The sequence below is a fragment of the Kogia breviceps genome, chromosome 1 (assembly GCF_026419965.1).
Source record: "Kogia breviceps isolate mKogBre1 chromosome 1, mKogBre1 haplotype 1, whole genome shotgun sequence".
In the NCBI taxonomy this organism is placed as follows: Eukaryota; Metazoa; Chordata; class Mammalia; order Artiodactyla; family Physeteridae; genus Kogia; species Kogia breviceps.
In genome coordinates, this window is record NC_081310.1 from 21131971 (window position 1) to 21151373 (window position 19403).

Genomic DNA, 19403 nt, shown 5'->3' on the forward strand with positions numbered 1-19403 from the left:
TGCAAAACGGAGCAAAGCAATACTTATGTTTAATCACATGGCTGGTAAAAAAAAAAAATTCTTATTATTTTTCAGCAGGGTACGATATTCCAATGGCTCAGGAACTTAGTTAAACAAGGCTGTTAACATGACATGAAAAACTAAAGCCAGTAAAAAGCTTAGAGTCAAAAAGTTTAACTTTATTACAATTGTTTTTAAAGTCAGCTATGATCTTGACAAATATCATGGGTAAGTCTATATAGCAAGTCTCTAATTTCCAAGATACAAAAGACAATAAATATAGATTCAAACTTCAGCCTAAAAAACAAGAGTCTCAATCTAATTACCTGTAGTGTAGTGTGGTTTCAATATTTTGAATACGTGACGCTACAAGAACTCATACCACAGAGTTATTGCTCACCGACAACCAACCAACATGGAGGCTCGTCCGTTCTTCACGGACGAGCCTCCATGTGAGTCCCCCACGGGCCTGCTGGTGCTGGGGGACAATCTGAGATGGCACCACGATGGCACTGCCCCTTCTGGTGGGAGGACAGGGAGGGACAGGGGCAGGCACTGGAGAAACGCCCACTTAAGCAGGCCGTGAAGCTGACCTCCCAGTAGCCCAATAAGTGGTCCCGTTTCTTGCAGAGAACAGGACGGTCACCGTGTACCTTTCGGAGCGTGACACGGTGAGTAGCTGCATCCGGCGCGGAGTGGTCGGCTTCCTGGCGAGCTCCGTTCGTTCCGTCGCGCTGAGCGTCCCCCACCAACTTGCAGGGGCTGCTCCGAGCCTTCATTTGCTTCCAGAGCCGTGCTTCACTGCTTTCAAGTTAGTTTGTCATTAAAAGAAGTCTTACGAAATTTTTGCCACAAACGATCATATTATTTCTTCTTATTGGTAACAGATTAATTCTTCATGAACTAAAAGTGTGCAAAGTTTCAAGCCAAGCTCCTTTGTCTTGGTTTAATTCTTGGGTATAGCTGTAAAAAATAATTTTTTAAATATTTACATACCGCACAGACGTGGGAGTATAACACATTTTCAAGAAATATGGGGGGGTAGGGACGGGTGCTGATGTCACAGGAAAGAAATTAAACCAAAGAAAGAACTCTCTGCCACGTGAAAAACCCAGAGCTGCCCAAAGATTCATTTTTACCAACTCTTGTGCAAAGGACTTTCAGAGGTCACAGGGGTTCCCTCAACAGGGACAACGCCATGGCGCAGTGGTATAAAATCCAGGATGCTCTGAGCGTTAGCTCCATCTACACAGCCTATTGAACTGTAAATCAAGTCCAGCAAGGACCACAAAGGACTAGAGGTGATGTGCTATACGCTATAAGCGCCAATGCTGGGAGCTTCCATTCCAAGGGAAAAGATAAGAGGTTAAAAGGTCTCTATTTCAACTTTATTCACAATGGACGTCACACGGTGTCATGGGACTTGAGACAATCAGGAACCAAATGCCACAGACTAAAAGTCTACAGATTTGAGCAAGGATAAGGGGGGTTTTTTGTTTTAGGATTTGGTGGTTTTGTGTTTTCCATAACAAGAACCGGCAAGGAGAGTGTTGATGAAGCCAAGAGCAAGTCAAACTAGTCAGTCAACTGGCAAACAAAACAAAAACCCTCCTCCTCGTCCTGCGCCTCCCCCTAGACAAAGGGAAAAAAAGGTTTACTGAAAGAAAGTCAAGTCAGACTTCCAGCCAAAACTGAAAAGTTAACTGAGGGATCAATGTTATTTCAAGGATTGTTTTTCGCTGTGAGGAAAGATATTTTAGCCAATATAATTTTCTACACTTGTATGTGAGCCTCTGACTAAAACATTTATGCAATTTCCTTTTTTAAAAAAAACCTCAAAAGGAACCCAAGGAAGTTGTGTAAAGGCCACTTCTACCCAGGAAAGATTTCCAAAGAACCGAGAATATTTAAATGTCCGATTAAAATGAAAATCTTCAATCCAGTCCACTGATTACAGAACCTCTGAAAGTCACACAGGAGGCAGAGCTTGGTCTCTGACCAGCTGCTTCCACACTTGGGAACAAATCATTCTCCCCATGTTTCATTCACCACTGGACCTCTTTGTCAGAAAATTAAAGTTAAGACTCAAATAAGCCGCTACTTCTAAGAGGTAGAGCTTTTCCCAGATAGGAAACTACAAAAAGTAAAAGTGCGTGCCTGTTTGCTCTTGATGTTCATTAAAGAAGGAAAGTGGCTGCACGCAAGAGATTCTGCTTCTCTGGCGCTAAAGACTTTGTAGAAGCAAACAGGAGGGCTCGAAAGAGAACTCCCTTTACATTTCTACTTTCGTCCGGTCATTGGAAAGATTTTTTTAACGGGCTCCATGGCTTAACTGTTATTTTCATTTTCACTACTCTTTATCATTTATAGTATGATCACACGAATGAATATTGTCCAAACCCCAAATGCTTATTTAGTAGTAAATTTTGCTACCAGGAAGACAGCAGTCAGGATATATGATGTCACTTATACTGCACATCACACCACAAAGGAGAAGAGTCAGGAGGAGGAGATACGGGCCAGAATACAAGCTCCAGGTCCCAACACCGGGGTCATTTTAACAAGCTCCACAGACAGTAATGTCCAGACAGCAGGACGATCCCAGACAGAGCCCTGGTTCAGGGCCTCGAGTGGGACAGAAGCTCTCTGCGGGCACAGACCATGTCTGTCTGACAGCTGATGAAAATACAGCGAAAATATCTCCCATTTGTTGTATATTAGACTCTGTCCAACTACAATAGGCTTTCCCTGAAAATACCACCCCCCACCAAGAATGTCTGCCCACTGACAGCAGTCCCTTCAGACTAATATAGACATGTGATTGGATTACATGTGCTGATATGATTTGATTATTTTCTTGGCTTTCATGAAACTTAAAATCCGACGGCAGAGGAAGAACAAAGAATCTTGTCTCTGGTGTCCTGTTCAAGCTCCCTAGCAGATTCGGAAATCCTGACTTAAACAAACCCAGGGACTTCCCTGGCGACGCAGTGGTTAAGAATCCGCCTGCCAATGCAGGGCCCTCGCTTGAGCCCTGGTCCGGGAAGATCCCACATGCCGCAGAGCAACTAGGCCCGTGCGCCACAACTACTGAGCCTGTGTTCTAGAGCCCGCGAGCCACAGCTACTGAAGCTCGCGCGCCTAGAGCCCGCGCTCGGCAACGAGAGAAGCGACCTCGATGAGAAGCCCGCGCACCGCGACGAAGAGCAGCCCCCGCTCGCCCCAACTAGAGAAAAGCCCGCGCGCAGCAAGGAAGACCCAATGCAGCCAAAGATAAACAAATAAGTAACATAAAACAGATACAACATTAAAGAAATAAAAATTGTTTTTCAAAAAACCTCCTTCACTTACTCCCAGCAAATTGCGCGGCACGTATCCCTCCCTGTCACTCAGGCGGGCCCACCACCATTCGACCTCCTCTTCGTCTTCCCGGCGGATGACGGTCATGCAGTCTCCCTCCTTCATGGGCAGCTCGTCGTCATTCTGAGGTTCATAGTCCCAGAGGGCGTAAATGACCCCTTTGTTCATTATTCCCATCTTCTCCTGAACGCCTGAAAGCACGTAAGAGACAGAACAGAATCTGTGGAGCCCAGAGGATACCACGCTCAGAACCTGTCACTCTATTAAAACCAAATGAGAAGAAATGGGGACCTGCTGGAAGCGTAGAAGGACTACATTAAACACGCAATAAATAAGCTTCCCGGGGCCTGGGGAGCAGAGGAAGGCCAGCCGTGCAGAGGGAACCTATAAAAGACAAGTTAACATATGCTATCAGCTCTGAACCAGCTCTAAAAACCAACCAACACCTTATAAGCAGCTCTCAAAACTTCTCTTTACTCAGAATACAAAACGATTACAAACCCAGGAATAAAAAAAAGAACTGTTCCAGTCTAGGATATTAAAAAAGTTAATGAAACATCTGTCCAATTTTAGCCTCTTCACTAAGCGTAACGACCAAGGAACTCTGGAATCATTTTTGTTCTTTACCTAAAACTTAAAGCAGACAGAGAAAAATGACCAGGGTGCCGTGCCTATTAAAGTGGCCTCTATCAATTTCCAAATAGGGAAAGATAGAAGAAAAAAAATTATAAAATGTCAGAATATCGAACTATGGCCAGGTATATTAGACAGGATATAAAAGTCCACCTATAGTCAACTCTAAAATGATGAGCATCAGAATTCTAAAAGATATTGAAATCCACAAACTGGGGAAGGAAAAAGAATCCCCAAATGTCCACTTCTTACCAGAGTTAATAACAGATCTGCGAATGAACTACGACTTTAGGTTTTACCTTTCTCCATTTATAACCTTCCTATCCTATAAGGCAACGCTAATAAAGAGTCACAAATCATCAACAGGCAGGCAACACGGGGAAGGGGAGGAAGAATTAGACAACAACGTCCTGAGCAAGTCAGAGGTCATTTTCATTGTCACCTTTTTAGAAAAGCCAGGAAAATACCTGCTCGCCTGTGAACAGTTGGGTTTCTCAACTTACGCGAACCTAAATTATTATGAACTTATTTTTCCTGTGTCAATTAATATTACGTAGCACACACTACCTCTCACTCTGGGCAAAACAAGAAATTAAATCGTTCTTTTCCAAAAGAAGGCTCTAACTATCTAAATGGTCAGGTTTCTAGTCATGGGGACAAGTAAATTTCCAACTTTCAAGTTATACTTGATATAACTGTAATTCCACCAAGTTTTAAAGCACGCCAGACTCGTTATCTGTTTGGGTTCAGAATGGTGCACTCAACATAACAACTTGAGTCCCATTTCCAGGAAACCATTAGGCGTGGAAGACAATTTCTCATTACTTTGCTATTTACCCAACTAAGAGTTATGAATCAACAGTTTTCAAAAGTTTCTGAGGGCCCTAAAAACACGCTCCATCTCACTGGCAGTTTGGGAAATGCAAACGAAAGGCGCAGTGAGACGGGATTCCAAATCCACCAAAGGTCAAAGAGAACACAGAGCAAAACGTACTCTGCTCGATGTGCATTCCTGTGAGCTGGCTATTCTACTTCTAGAGAAGACACCAGAAGACGAGGACAAAAATGGTGGCCGAAGCCATGTTTACAATTGAATGCACGAATGAATGAATAAACAAATAACCCAACATCTGCCAAAAGTAGAATGGAAGATATATTGTAGTAGAGTCCCCAAATGGAACAGGAGCACAGTGGAAAAAAAATAACAGTTACATGCAACAGCACAGATGCATCTCAAAAACTATGGTGAATGAAAAAAAGCAAGCCACAGAATCACCAGTATGGTTTATTTTATATGAAGGTCAAAAACGGGCAGAACTAAACAATATCAGTTGTAGGATTCATACAGAGGTGATATACCTATTTTTATAAATTCAAGAGGGCAGACACCACAGAGGTGAGAGGAGCTACATCAGGGCAGGGCCCCTGCTGACGGCAGACAGAGCTCACGTTCTGTTTCCCAAGCTGGATACTTGGATGTTTCACTGTGTTAATCTAGTATCATCATTACTTAAACTGCACATCTATGTCAGAAACGCCTCGGTATCCACGATATATTTCATAAATTTAAAAAATCTCTGATCAAATGTCCCTAAATGTTTTTTTAAAAAATCATATCCCATACTTACATATAGCTCGATCACCAATAAGTTTAATGTAACAAAATACATATTAATGTAACATACTGGTTTCAAAATGTGTTCATATGTCAAAATTATTCTTTGACATAGAGTTCAGAACATAAACAGAGAGCGATCATAAATATCAACGACAAAAACTAAGAGCTGAGAGATGAAGAAGAGAGCCTGTGGCCTGTGGTTCTCCCTCTGAACCCTCTCCCTTCTCTCCGAGAGCCTGAAAACAGGCCTAGCGAGACTCAGAAAACAGTCAAACAGAGAAGACAATTCACCTCAGGCATCTTTCCATGCCTGATGCTTGAGTGGTCTGGGGTCCTGGGACCTACCTCCTCATTCGCCTCTGTCTTTTCCCCTTCTCCATTTCTCTCAAGCCAGACTAAAAAGAAACATTAACCTCAACTTCTAAGACTTGTAAGTAAAAAAAATTTTCCTTGTAAATAACAGTGCCAACCAACATATATCTGTCTAAAACTTCAAGTCCTTTTTTCTCTAGGGACAGAGCTGATGGGATGCATCAGAATCATAAACTCAAAAACAAGAGAACAAAAGAGTCAAAAAAATCAGTTCTAAAATATGGCGTTGCCTTTCTTTTCCTCTGCGACAAGTTTGATTTAGCAGGAAAACTTGGATCTGTGGATTCCTATTCCAATCCTGCATTTCTCTTGATCATCTTGCGGGGGGGGGGGGGGGCGGTGTTTACTTATTTGCACAGATACAGCATCACTCGCTAAGTACTGAAGTCTTACTAGAGGATCTTTCGATGGTCAAAAGCTATTAAGCCCGCTAGGTCCAAGGCTGCATCACTGTCTTTTGTCTTTGAAGATGTCCCTGATAACAGCCGCTTCTAGGCACACACAAAAGCTGCATTCATGTCTGTGATCGAGGCTGCCCTGTCTTCAATGCCCAGGACTATGTACAACACAAAATGCTTTCCCAAATAATAAAAAACCTTTGGAACGATGCCCTGGAGATAAAGGATAAATGAACGCAGTAATCAGTGCGCGTAAATCGAACTGTTCCGTACCGTAAAGAAACTGCGAGCACTGGGTGTAGCCTTCCTCCGTCTCCTCACATTTATCAGCAGCCGTCTGCATGTCACTGTAGGTCATGGCAAACACAGCGGCTCCGGACTCCACCAAAAACTTACACACCTGGACGCTGTTACAGGACGCAGCGCAATGCAGCGGGGTCCTGCGGACAAGGGCACAGCAAGGGCTGGGGGTGACACCTGCTGCAACACAGCATCCGCAGGGAGAGCTCTCCAGCCTGTCACCCGCCAGGACCTTTCTCCTGAAAACCGCTCTCACAGATTTTAAAAAATGAGTTAAACGTAGATGCTTGAGCCCATCCGAGAATTCCAGCCACAAAGAAAAATGTCGGGACGGCACTGGGGCCAGGGCAGCACCGTGGGTGAGAGAGATCAAGGACATGAGTGAAAGGACATGCAATTTGTATACTGATCTAAAGCAGGATAGAATATATTTTAGTTCCACGTTCTGGAGCATCCAGCCTGATTATTTCCGCCAGGATGGAGGACATAACATCATTAAATGATAGGCCTCCCCTCAAAACACATGCCTGTAAATGTCCCTTTATCACCACCAATTTTGAAGGAATTAAGTTGCACATAAAAAGAACTACCTTTACCCAATATTTTTTTAATCCTAATTCAATTTTAATTGGAAAAAAAACTGCCAATTCAATTCAGACCAGAAAAATGACTGGAAAATACACATTTCAATCTATATTAGCAACTGGTTGGCAGGAACTTAGGAATACCATGATGAAGAATCTTCTCCACCATCTCAAATGTTTTATAATGTATTATACAAATGACTCCAGATTCACGGTAAAGGTGGAAGAGCCGGGACCACTGCCCAAACTCAGAAGATGGGCTGGAGGACGTTAATCAGGCCCTGAAGCACACGAGATTTCTTTACCCTTTTCTTCCCTCCCCTTTTCATGTTATTCCACTTGGGTCTTTCACAAAAGGAATTTATTTCCCACCCACCCCCACCCCAAACACTATCACTAATAATTTGGTGAATATTACTACGGACTTTTTAACTGCATGGCTTTTTAATTTTTTTAATAGCAAAAAATTATACATAATCTGAACTCCCAGTATTAGGAAACAAAGACATTGTGACACATTAAGAATTTGTTCTGCTTATGCTGTGAAGGTAAACTAAAAAAGCAGGCATAAAAAAAGGCAAATACTGTTTGTTATCACTTATATGTAGAATCTGAAAAATAAAACGAATGAAGAGAACAAAACATGCAGACTCACAGATGCAGAGAACAAATCAGTGGTTACTACCAGTGGGGAAAGCCAAGCGAGGAAGAGATCAAGACAGTGATCGGGGACTAAGAGGTACAAACTATTATGTATAAAATAAATAAGCTACAAAGATGTTTTGTACAGCACAGGGAATTTAGCCGACATTTTAATAACTTTAAATGGAGTATAATCTATAAAAATTTTGACCCTGTGTTATACACCTGAAACTAGTATATTGTAACTCACCTATACCTCAGTTAAAAAAAAAAATCTATTGAGAGCTAAACTAAAAAGTATATATAGGCATAAAAAATTATACATATATATAAATGAGCTTGAAGGAAATATATTAAAATACTGATGGTGTTTACTTCTAGAATGTAGGATACAAATGGCTTGTTTTCCTCTAATTTCTCTATTTTGCACGTTTTCCACAATGGGCTCAACATTACTTTTATAAATATAATTTTTTAAATGTGCAACCAAAAATGCTTCTCCAAGAATTATTTATAACAAACAAAGAATTGGAAAGCAATCTAAACGTCTAGCAAGAAGGAGACAGCCACAATGAATGAGTCACAGCCATGTGGTAAGAGACGAGGCTTTTTCAAATCTATGCATATGGGTGTCTGCAACTTATATGTGTACACATGTAAATTTGATATTATAATTATTTCCATATTGAGAGAATACAGGCTGTAAAATTAAAATAGTTGAGTAAATATAGTGTGATTATAACTTTAAAAATTTTTTTCATATAGAAAGAAGTAAATCTTTCCTAGGAATCATTATTAATCATTAAATCATAATTTAATTAATAATCATAATCATTAAATCATTATCCTAGGAATAATAATATTCATCATTTACAATAATATCTCCTGGGTTTTAGCCACACACCAACCAGTTCCACAAGATGCTCCATGAAAAATGGATTCCACGGTCAAAAATATTGGGAGAAGTTTACAAATTATAATCCCCTCTCAGACACACAGTAGTTTCAGGGAGGTGGGGGGACCCTGCTTAAATCAGCATTTCTCATATTCACTGAAGCATGCCAATGAACTGTGTACCACTTTGGGACATTTCTTATTTTTATTATTTAACTTCTAAACTTCTGAAACTCCATCTGGGGAATTCCCTGGCAGTCCAGTGGTTAGGACTCTCAACTCTCACTGCCAAGGGCCCAAGTTCAATTACTGGTCGGGGAACTATGATCCCATAAGCCATGCAGTGCGGCCGAAGAAAAATTTTTTATATAAAAAAATAAAATAAAACTCTATCTGCTTCCAGAACGGGAGTGAGATGACTATTACATGAAGACATATTAATTCCTTAAAAATGTCTCCCACGTCTCTCCTTCTAGATTAAGCAGCATGAGGACACGCACTGACATACTTCTTCCCTTCTAAACAGCGTCTAAACACTGCTCACTCGTTGCCTACGCAGCAGATACAAGTGAAGTCTGAAGTCTGAGTGGAGTTTAAAAGAAAATCTTACCATCCATCACTGTCAGCGGCATTGACATTTACACCAAACTGTACCAGGAATTTAACAATTTCTGTGTGTCCTGCACACACGGCGTTGTGAAGAGCTGTGATACCTTCATCATTAGGCAGGCTTGGGTCATCAACCTGTAACATCAGTAAGAAGAAGGGTGATCATCACTCAAATTTTTTGTCACCTTAACTGTCAACTATTAACTGGCTCTAGGATCAAGAGAATTGAAAGAGACTCTTGTAGTCTTTTTCTTTTTTTTAAACATAATTAAAACCTTCAGGAGCCAAGAAAACTATACCAAGAACAGTTCTAGAAATACGACATTAAGTAGGCACTCCCTATCAAAAAAAGTTTTTAAAAACTGAAGAAGTCTCAGAAACTATATATCCTTACAGTCATTTTTGTTTATTTATCCTCCAACTTCCCACCACAGATTAGCGTCTAAGGAGAAGTCACATTTGCCATGGAAGGGAAGAAAGGTCAACTAAAAATATTTTAAATAGCAGGTTTCTGAAAAGTAGGGACCACATCTGTAATTTAACACTGCAGAGTACAAATCCATACTTGAGCAACTTTTTAAAGGAGGGTCATGATGTCCCTAAGGAAAGTACCCCCAGTGAATAACTGAACTTCCACACTATTTATTGAAAGTGTTACAGCCACACCTTTAAAACAGAGAAGCTGGTTTTGGAGCAAGCTCAAGAGTTCCTCTCAACAACCCCACCTCCCAGAAGAGAAAACAATGCAAAAGTACAGTTTCCCTACAGTAGCCTTCTGATTAGAGCTTTAAAACAAAATACAAGGTGGTATATAAGAAATGTACTAATTCAACCGTACCTCATATATAATTCTCTGTACGAGGTCAAATTCTCCCTCCAAAGAGGAATCTAGAAGTAAAGCAAGGGGGTTGAATTTCACCCTCATTCCATGAGCAATCCGCTCTGAACCAGTTTTACGCAAGTTTGTCCTTTTGCCCTGCAAAAGAAATGCATGGAAGGTTAAGGATCCCGGTCTAAGCAAGAGACCAAAAAACAACAAAAAGGGAGGAATAATACCTCAGCTGAGATAGTAAAAGGAACTTTGAAAATACATATACATATATATATATATATATTTAGCGCTTAATGAATAAACCCACGTACCTAAGTAGGAAGAACCTAATAACTCTTTAAAGCCTAGTGAAAACTAGGTTTGGGTAACACACGTGAAGAATATAATCTGCAGTTGGAAGTAGGCTGGTTCTCCATCAAGGATCAAAATTAGCCAAGACTGGTCTTTAATTACCTAACCCAGTAGCACTAACCCCACATTATTAAACTGGGCAAGAGCACAGACTGAGAATTGTGAGAGCTGACATTTATTGAACGGTTATTCATTTATCCCTCTCGAAAACCCTATTATCCCATTTTACAGATAAGGAAGTTGAGGCACACAGCCAGAAAACATCAGAGCTGGAAATCAAATCCAAGGAATCTGGCTTCTTCAAAGCCCCTCCTTTTAACCATATCCAACATAATGCCTCCAGGGGGAAGGGGAGTGGAGCATATTATGAAGGTAAAAAATAGAGATTATTAGTCTGTCTTAGACATACCAGGGAGGAATCCTACAAGTCTTAAAATGCTATCACTATTTTATATTTAAAAATTTAACCGTACTCCAAGACACATGGGTAAATTAACTATCTTTTCTACATTTTAATACGTCAGGCTTAAAAAAATAAGGCAGGGGCTTCCCTGGTGGCGCAGTGGTTGAGAGTCCGCCTGCCAATGCAGGGGACACGGGTTCGTGCCCCGGTCCGGGAAGATCCCACATGCCGCGGAGCGGCTGGGCCCGTGAGCCATGGCCGCTGAGCCTGCGCGTCCGGAGCCTGTGCTCCGCAAAGGGAGAGGCCACAACAGTGAGAGGCCCGCATACCGAAAAAAAAAAAAAAAATAAGGCAAATGTTAAAACTAGATCTAACATCCTATAAGATAGGTTTCTTAAACACAACCAATGGAGTGGAAACATTTCCTAGGATATGATATGCTGCACATACTTCTCTTTATTTTATTTCAGATGTGGAAAACTACTGAGTTTTGAAAAACGTTAGGTAGCAATGAATATATTTCATAAATGTACAATGGCTAAAATGTTTCTGTCTCTTGAAAAAAAGAAAACAAGAGTAAATATTACATGGCTGAGATAATACAAGTCATAAACAGTACAATCATACCCACTTTCAAACAACAGTACAAGATAGTGGCTTCTATTTTACTTGAACCAAGAAGGAAAAAGTTTATAGATCACTTTCCCAGGAAGAGACTAACAGAATCTCGCATGTTTAACTCAAAGAGAATCACGCCTCAGGACGGAGAAGCACAGAATTGTTAAAAAAGTGTTAACCTCTATTTTAAAATTTTGTTCACTAGAATTCAATGTTCACCATATACAATTTTTAAACAAACGTCGACTGTAAACTAGTAGTTGATGCAACTTTGGATAATCATTATCTTTGACTTCTACCACATCTAAAAGACGTAATAAGGGATCAAACATATAAAGCACTTAAAAAAAAATCCTTACAATATGTTATCGTGCTTTTGCCCAGGTTTTAAAAATTCATAGCTTGGCATCCTACTGAAACAAAATGACTTCAAACTAAACTCTGAAAAAAACCAACTTTAAAGACATTTTGGGATTCTGATCTTCTCTCACCTATTTCAAAGTGACATAATAAACTTCCAAAGAAAAGCTTAATATTTGGAAGGAGTGCAGAAGACACGCCAAGTCAAAACATACAAAGCTTTAGAATAACTTAGCATCATCCAAAACCTATGGGACGTGGCAAAAGCAGTTCTAAGAGGGAAGTTTACGGTGATACAAACTTACCTCAGGAAACAAGAAAAACCTCAAACAACCTAACCTTATATCTAAAGCAACTAGAGATGGAAAAATAAACAAAACCCAAAGTTAGAAGAAGAAAAGAAATCATAAAGATCAGAGCAGAAATAAATGAACTAGAGAAGAAGAAAACAACAGAAAAGATCAATGAAACTAAAAGCTGGCTCTTTGAAAAGATAAACAAAACTGATACACCTTTAGCCAGACTCATCAAGAAAAAAAGGGAGAGGGCCCAAATCAACAAAATTAGAAATAAAAAAGGAGAAGTTACAACCGACACCGCAGATATACAAAGGACCATAAGAGACTAGTACAGGCAACTACATGCCAATAAAATGACTGTCCACACTAGAAGAAACGGACCAATTCTTAGAAAGGTACAATCTTCCAAGACTGAACCAGGAAGAGATAGAAAATATGAACGGACCAGTTACAAGTACTGAAATAGAATAACTTAATGTCAGAGCACAAGGAAACCTGAGGGATCGCCACGATACCCAGAGACTTCAAACCCGGCTGAAGGAGAGGAAGAGGCTAAAGAGGGTCCACCCCACTCTCTGCTCAGTTACCTCCCCCAGCCCCCATTCATCCAGAACCCTTCCAATTTTATCAGCATTGGAAGTTTGAGGTTCCACCTAACTATGACATTGAAAATAAATTTCACTGCTAGAAAAGGAGAAGTTTGAAAGAGTGATGTCACCAATGAGAGAAGTTAAACCATCTGCCCGATTTCACAGAGTTAAACTAGTGATCGAAACTCTCAAATCCAGGTCTTTTCATTCCCAGTGTTGCCTTCCATAATATGTGACACCAGCTAAAGAAACAGCGAACACGGTGTTTATAGGTATTAGAGCAAAACTGTTTCCTTCATAAAGAAAGGGGTTTCTTCCCCCCAAATTAAAACGTTTGCGATGCTGAATATATTGCGTTTTGATAACATTTATAAGATCCACTCTGTGCCGAGGGAACTGTAAAATAAAGGGCAAGCTGTAGAACACATTTGCTACAATAGGCAGTTTAAACACAGACCATCTTTTATGAATGGCCGGCTGTAAGCACTCACTGGTGTTTCACTGAGTAGTGACAACTAGCCACCTAGAAAGCTGTGACCAGACAGACACAAGGTTTCTGCAGTGACCACAAGACACCACAGTACTTACAGGAGGCAGAGCAACCTGCCCGGTGATCTCAGGCGGACGCAGGCTCGCGGGGTCTTCTCCTGGGCCTTCTGGCTCCCCAGACGGGTACGGCGGGGGTGGGTAGGGGGGGTACTCCTCGAGGTACACTTCAAGCAGAGGGGGAGCCTCTGGGTTTGGCTCTTCCACGTTGTTCTGGAAACCTGGACTGCTGTCTGGGACTCCTTCAGGCTCATACTCAAGGCCCGGAGAAGGAGCGGGCAGGTCACTGCTCTCTGTACTGGCGCTCCCTCCTTCCCCCGGGGACACCGGCTCAGGGGCCACGGGGAGCGCCTCCTTCTCTGGCTCCATGTGCAAATATGGATTCTGGATCTCCATCGGGCTTTCCAGGCTGGCAGTCCCAGAAGTGGACTTGGATGGGTGTGCCGGGACGGAGATGGTCTCCATGGCGGCGATGGTGGTCCTCTGATACAGAAGTTTCTGAATATTCGGCCCATTAGGACCCTCTGGCTCTGTAATAGAGCTGCGTTTCTTTAGTGGCCGTGGTGCGTTCGACAGTTTCTTTCGCAGGGCTTCTAGGTCAGCATCGCTCTGGTTTCGGTAAGGATTAGATAAGAAAGGCAGTAATTTGGTTGGGCTCAGTGGCCTAGGAATTCTTTCGTTTTCATGGGTCTCCTGAACTGAAGAAATGGGCTCTGTGTCAGGTTCCGGGCTGCCAGGTTTGCCCTGGGTATTGGAATAAATGTTCTCTTGGAGCTGCTGTGGGTTCTGGGCAGTAGGAATCACAGGCTTGCCATAAACTAATTGGAAATGGGGAAAAAAAGCCCTGATTAGTATTAATTAAACCAAACGAGCAAATAGCAGACATAGCTGACAATAATTAAAGCCTCTTTTAATTTCAGTTATTACACAACACCCTTCAATACAACTAATTTTTAAACATAGCAAACGATAAAGCAAGGTTTCCATTGTTGCATAATAAACTTATTACAGAATCAAAACCCTCATTGATTGTAAAGAGGTACCATTATTTTATGTACCGATATGAAAGAAAATGCTGTCAATTATAACTGTAAGAAATCACAGACCGTAGTATCCAAATTTAAAATGTCAAAATGTAAAAATAAAAATAAAAATAAATAAATAAAATGTCAAAATGTGATAAGAATTTAGAATCAGTGAAAACTGGTGATCCTTTCACGTGTCCAGATTAAAACTAAACATGCACTATCCCATCTTTCACAATTTTCAAAAGTGTGAGAAATCATTTGGCTTACAAAATTATTAATAACCACTTCTGTTTACCAAAACTATTCTCCTTAAACATTGTGATTACATCATCATTATCTAATTCCCGAATTAGTATATTAGCAGTTTTCACCAGACTCATGAGAAAAGAGTAAGATGTAGCATATATACTAATTCTCTGCTGTGTAATTACTTTCATGACATTTTGGGCCACAATTACAGCTTATTTCATAACTAGAAAGCCATTTTCATTCCATTAAAACATAGTGAATTTTATTCCAGTCCCATAAACTAATGACTCTTAGAAAGTACCCAACAAGTTACCAAATTATGTATGTTGAACACAAAGTAATCTTTTTGTGTTTTATATTTAACTAGTAACTGTGTCCTCATTAGAACAACTTAAAATATAGTAGAGAACATTTAAAAAAAATACATATACAGAGGCAGTTGTCTAATCCTCTATGCACCAAGGACATCTGGTCAGACCTAGAGTGAAGACACATCCCCCTGCGCAGCGATCCCCTGCAGGCACCTTTCCCCACTCACCGGGGAGCTCGGCCGTGAGCAGGAAACAAACGCACACAGGAAATTCAACACAGAAGGCTATGTCACCGCTATAGGTTTCATTCATCAATTTTCGTATTTATTTCATTTTACTCACATTTCATTGTATTCACCTACCGTCTTCAGCTACTACAGTAGCTGACATTTAGCACAAACTCTTTTAAACTCCCCAAGAAGGACAGAAGCCATAATGAAACAAATCTCTTAGGACAAAAGCAGCAGTCAGAAGAGGTACAAGTCACTGTGCTGTTTACTGATCGATGGCAGCTGTGGTGTAGGATGGAAACACATCCACGCAGGTGAAGATGAGACCAAGAATCTTACCGCTCGGAAAGTGGGGCCCTCGGGAGTGGGACTTGGTCAACGCGCTCTGCACGGCCTGCTGGAAGTTTTTGCCGGGAGCCTGGTGCTGGGTATACATGGAGTATATGGAGCTGGCAGCCACGGTCTGGGGTTTTCTGAAGGGCGGAAGGAGGGTGTCCTTGGAAGGCTGAGGCGTGAAGGGCCGGACAGCAGCAGCAGGGGGACTTTCTTGCTTGGAACCTGGAGGAAGGGTCTGGTCTGCTTGGCCAACTGAAGGCATGCTGGCAGCCAGCAGGGCCCTCTGCTGCTGCCCTGCTGCTTTGGGTTTGCTTCCCATGGATGCAACAGCCGCTGACAACTGCTGAGGGTTTCCATCTGGCTTAATGTCTGGGGGCGACTGATTCGTTTGTCCAAAATAAGGCAAATTGATCTGTTTTGGTTTTGATGGAACAGGAGGTGGTACCTTAGCTACACTCTTATTTGCAGCCTGTAAACACACACAAGAGCCGATTAAAATACTGTGTAACTGGGTACACAGGATGTTGCAGACGACCTAAACTTCACAAATGGTAAGTACAGACTGAAAAGACTAGCTCTACATTTAAAAATCATTAAAAACTTTTAAATCTCTCAACTAAATCCCACGTAAAAGGGACTTCAGTGATGCAATACAATTCCTGCCCCGTACGATTTCCTCCGCATTGCCCCTTCCTGTTTGGGCAACTTTAAGTGGCCACTTGAAAACTTTTAACTGCCATTTTACATATTCACGGATGGCATCAGTAACTGAGAACCATTCTCGTTCATTGGAACTTCACACAATCTGGGCCACGTGGTTAAAAAAAACTCCTCGCTTGGAGCATGCAGCCATGGACTGGTTATCAAAGGCTGGGATGCTAACAGTTATGGAAGATCCATCATCAGATTGCTTGACGTAACCTAAGCTCCAAATTTTGAAGCAACAAGGTAACTGAGCAGCACACATGAAGTGTTCTTCAATGCACTTCAATGCACTTCAATGCACCAGTATTTTTTTAGAGAATCATACAAAACGTGACCCAGAAGCAAGCATGTTAGTCATGTTCCAGTACAATGTGAGACCACAAATATACTCAAGCAACAGAATTGAAAGTAACAGCATGCTGTTGTATTTTCTAATCTTCCAGATAGATTTTGGTTTTTTTCTCTCCTTTACATAATACTTTCTCTCTTCTAAAAAAAAAAAAAAAAAAAAATGTATATAGAATTACCACCAAATCTTAAAACTGGGATATTCTCAAGTACCTGAGCATCCCGCAAGATATCTTCACTGCTCTGGTTCTTCCTCAGGGTACCAAAGGCGGGTGGGGCAGCAGACTGGTCCACGGTGTCAAACATTGAAAAGGGACGCACTTTCTTCTCCTTCTCCCTCAGCGGAACCTCCCCATCATCAGCTGAAGAAGACAGGAGAAAAAAAGAATCACACTGATAATCAAACTGCTTGTAATAAAATTTCTTATTCACACATGTTTCTCTCTCCTCAAACGCATACCCACTAAATGCTCTTCTATTTTTAAATTAAGTTGATTAAAGGATAACCCAACACTACAATGCTAGTACCTTAATTCCCTGGCTAAATGAAGCTGTTCAGGAAATAAACACAGTCCCTGGTCTTAACACACTAGAAAATAAGCTATCGAAAAAAGAATACACAGAACCTTTAGATGGCCAAAACAGAATATTCAGGAACAGCACAAGTAAACCTCACCTTGGTCTGAAGCGTTCCCAGAGCTTTTGGACACAGAAGCAGAGGCCTGTTGGCTCGAGAAAAGATCTGCATTCGGAGGAGTCCAATCAGGGCCAAGCAGATGGATTTTAGAGCCTAGAACACAGAAAAGCAACTGCAATAACCCGGCATTCTAAGGAGATGTTTAATGGTTCACTTTACTGATAAGAAGTTAAATCTCTAAAAAAATGGGTTTAAATCTCAGACTCACAAAAACCCCAGTAAACTTACTTAGAAAACATCAGATTTTATACTTGTAATTTAAGAGTTTTCCTGCTGACTCAAACAAATTAATCACGATCAACAGAAAGTCTGTTTGAAGCAGCAAGGACGCATTACCCCTCACCAGGTAAGAAAACGTCACCATCCCACCCAGAAAACGACTTCAACCTAGCAGACCAAGGGCTCTCTGTTGTGTCTTACATAACCACCACAAGTGACACACACACACAACAAAAGCAAAAACATGGACTTCCAGCCCATGACTCTGACCACAGTCTTGGGTAAATCAGAGTATTCAGGGTTTTTTCTACACTGGCATTTAAGTTTCAAAGCCATAGCTTTTATTTTTCCTTAAAAAAACAAAACTAACTCTTTCTACAATAAAACCCAGACTACGCAGCACTGCTGCTTCACAGTGGTAATTACTGCAAAATAATAAATAATTTTTAAGTTAGCTATTATTTACACATGATAGTGGTTAGGGAAAAGAGACGATTCTATTATTTTTTCTCCAGGGGTCAGTTTAATAAGCTCATTAAGGGATGTTTTTTGCCCTAATGCTTTTCCTAAAACTCTCCCTTCATTTTTTCCTCCTATTATAAAAGTCTGGCTTGTACCTGCCCCCCGCCCCCCGCCAAGCATCTGAGGACTACATACCGAATGCAAAGACCACTGACACAGGGAGCTTCTGTTACTTTCACTTTTATCTCCCAATACGTTTACCTTTATTCTAAAAATTATCATCAGGCAAATTCTCACACAGAAACATATACGAATAGCAAACATCAACAGAATGGACCCACTGTCTCGCATTCTGTGGAGACAAAACCACTAACACACCAGGAGTTTTTATACCACAAGGAGAGTTCTCAAGTTATTAACGTCAGATCAACATTTCCTTATTAACGAGAAGGAATTCAAAACAATTTCCAGGTGTTTAAGAACCTGATGTTTTATTTTGTTTCCTGAACAGAACCCTATATTACTTAGGGTTAAGAAAATTATCATTTCTTAACCCCAAAGAACACAAGGAGATTCTTAGAATTGCCAGATGAACAAGGGATAGGAAGACATCTTTTTAAACTCAAACTTGGAGGAAAAAAAAAAAAAATCTAAAAAAAAAAAAAAAGACTTGCTGTGAAACACAAATAAATGAAAGGTATACAAAAACAAACAAACAAATAAATAACTAACTCAAACTTGGGGGAAAATCATAGTGAGCACGGGAGCAGCTGAACCCTGGAAGGACTTGGAAACGCCTGGTTTTACCTTTCACTTGTGAAGCGGCCCCAGATCTCATGTTGGGCAGTGTCTGGACCTTCATGGACCCCTCGGAAGCCTGCATGGCCCCAAGCCCATCGGGCAGGGCTGGCTTCACCAGAAGCTCCGGCCTCGAGGGAATCCGGGGCATAGTCGACGACTGGATATAGGGACCGACCGCAGCCACTCGACTCGGCCCCGACGCCCCCGGCTGGGGCAGGTGTCCATCAGACGAAACCTTAGGAGAGAGCACAGAGCCTTTAGTACTGCAAGTCAGGCTGGATCTGACTCAGAAAAGCCCGTGACGTGTTCATAATTTTGTTAAAAATCGGCATTTTCAGGATCTAGCCATCAAATCTACAAGAGATGTCCCCAAACAAAAACACCCCATGGTGAACTCTCACCCACACTTCATTACAAGAATTAGAAAAAAGAGCAGAGCTACGTAGGTGATGATATTAGAAGTATAAAAACAGTGGATTCTCTTTCAAGAAGTCACAGGTCCCGTCCCTTTCCGGAGGACGCACCGAGCAATGATTCTGGAGATGCCGCTGCAAGTGCTGACCTCACTGGGATGGTCATCGTCCCCTCCTCCCGACCCCTGCCAACGG

The 19403-nt window shown here is 41.3% G+C and overlaps 1 protein-coding gene across 3 annotated transcripts in view; it reads right to left on the minus strand.

Annotated features, from left to right (window-relative positions):
* The window catches only part of TP53BP2 (tumor protein p53 binding protein 2), a 71544-nt gene that overhangs the window by 10895 nt on the left and 41246 nt on the right, over positions 1-19403 (minus strand). For 2 of the 3 annotated variants that reach the window (XR_010839501.1, XM_067028205.1), the window contains exons 9-17: positions 18802-19030; positions 17293-17406; positions 16830-16978; positions 15567-16032; positions 13452-14227; positions 10249-10386; positions 9412-9545; positions 6655-6821; positions 3352-3551 (exon numbers count right to left, since the gene is read on the minus strand). Coding sequence is in view for 2 of the 3 variants with exons in the window: in XM_067028205.1 (XP_066884306.1) it covers positions 3352-3551; positions 6655-6821; positions 9412-9545; positions 10249-10386; positions 13452-14227; positions 15567-16032; positions 16830-16978; positions 17293-17406; positions 18802-19030 (2373 nt within the window). In the remaining variant the exon portion in view is untranslated. Of the gene's footprint in view, positions 1-11; positions 964-3351; positions 3552-6654; positions 6822-9411; positions 9546-10248; positions 10387-13451; positions 14228-15566; positions 16033-16829; positions 16979-17292; positions 17407-18801; positions 19031-19403 lie in introns of those variants that run through there. The other variant, XM_059069338.2, reaches the window with a different exon arrangement.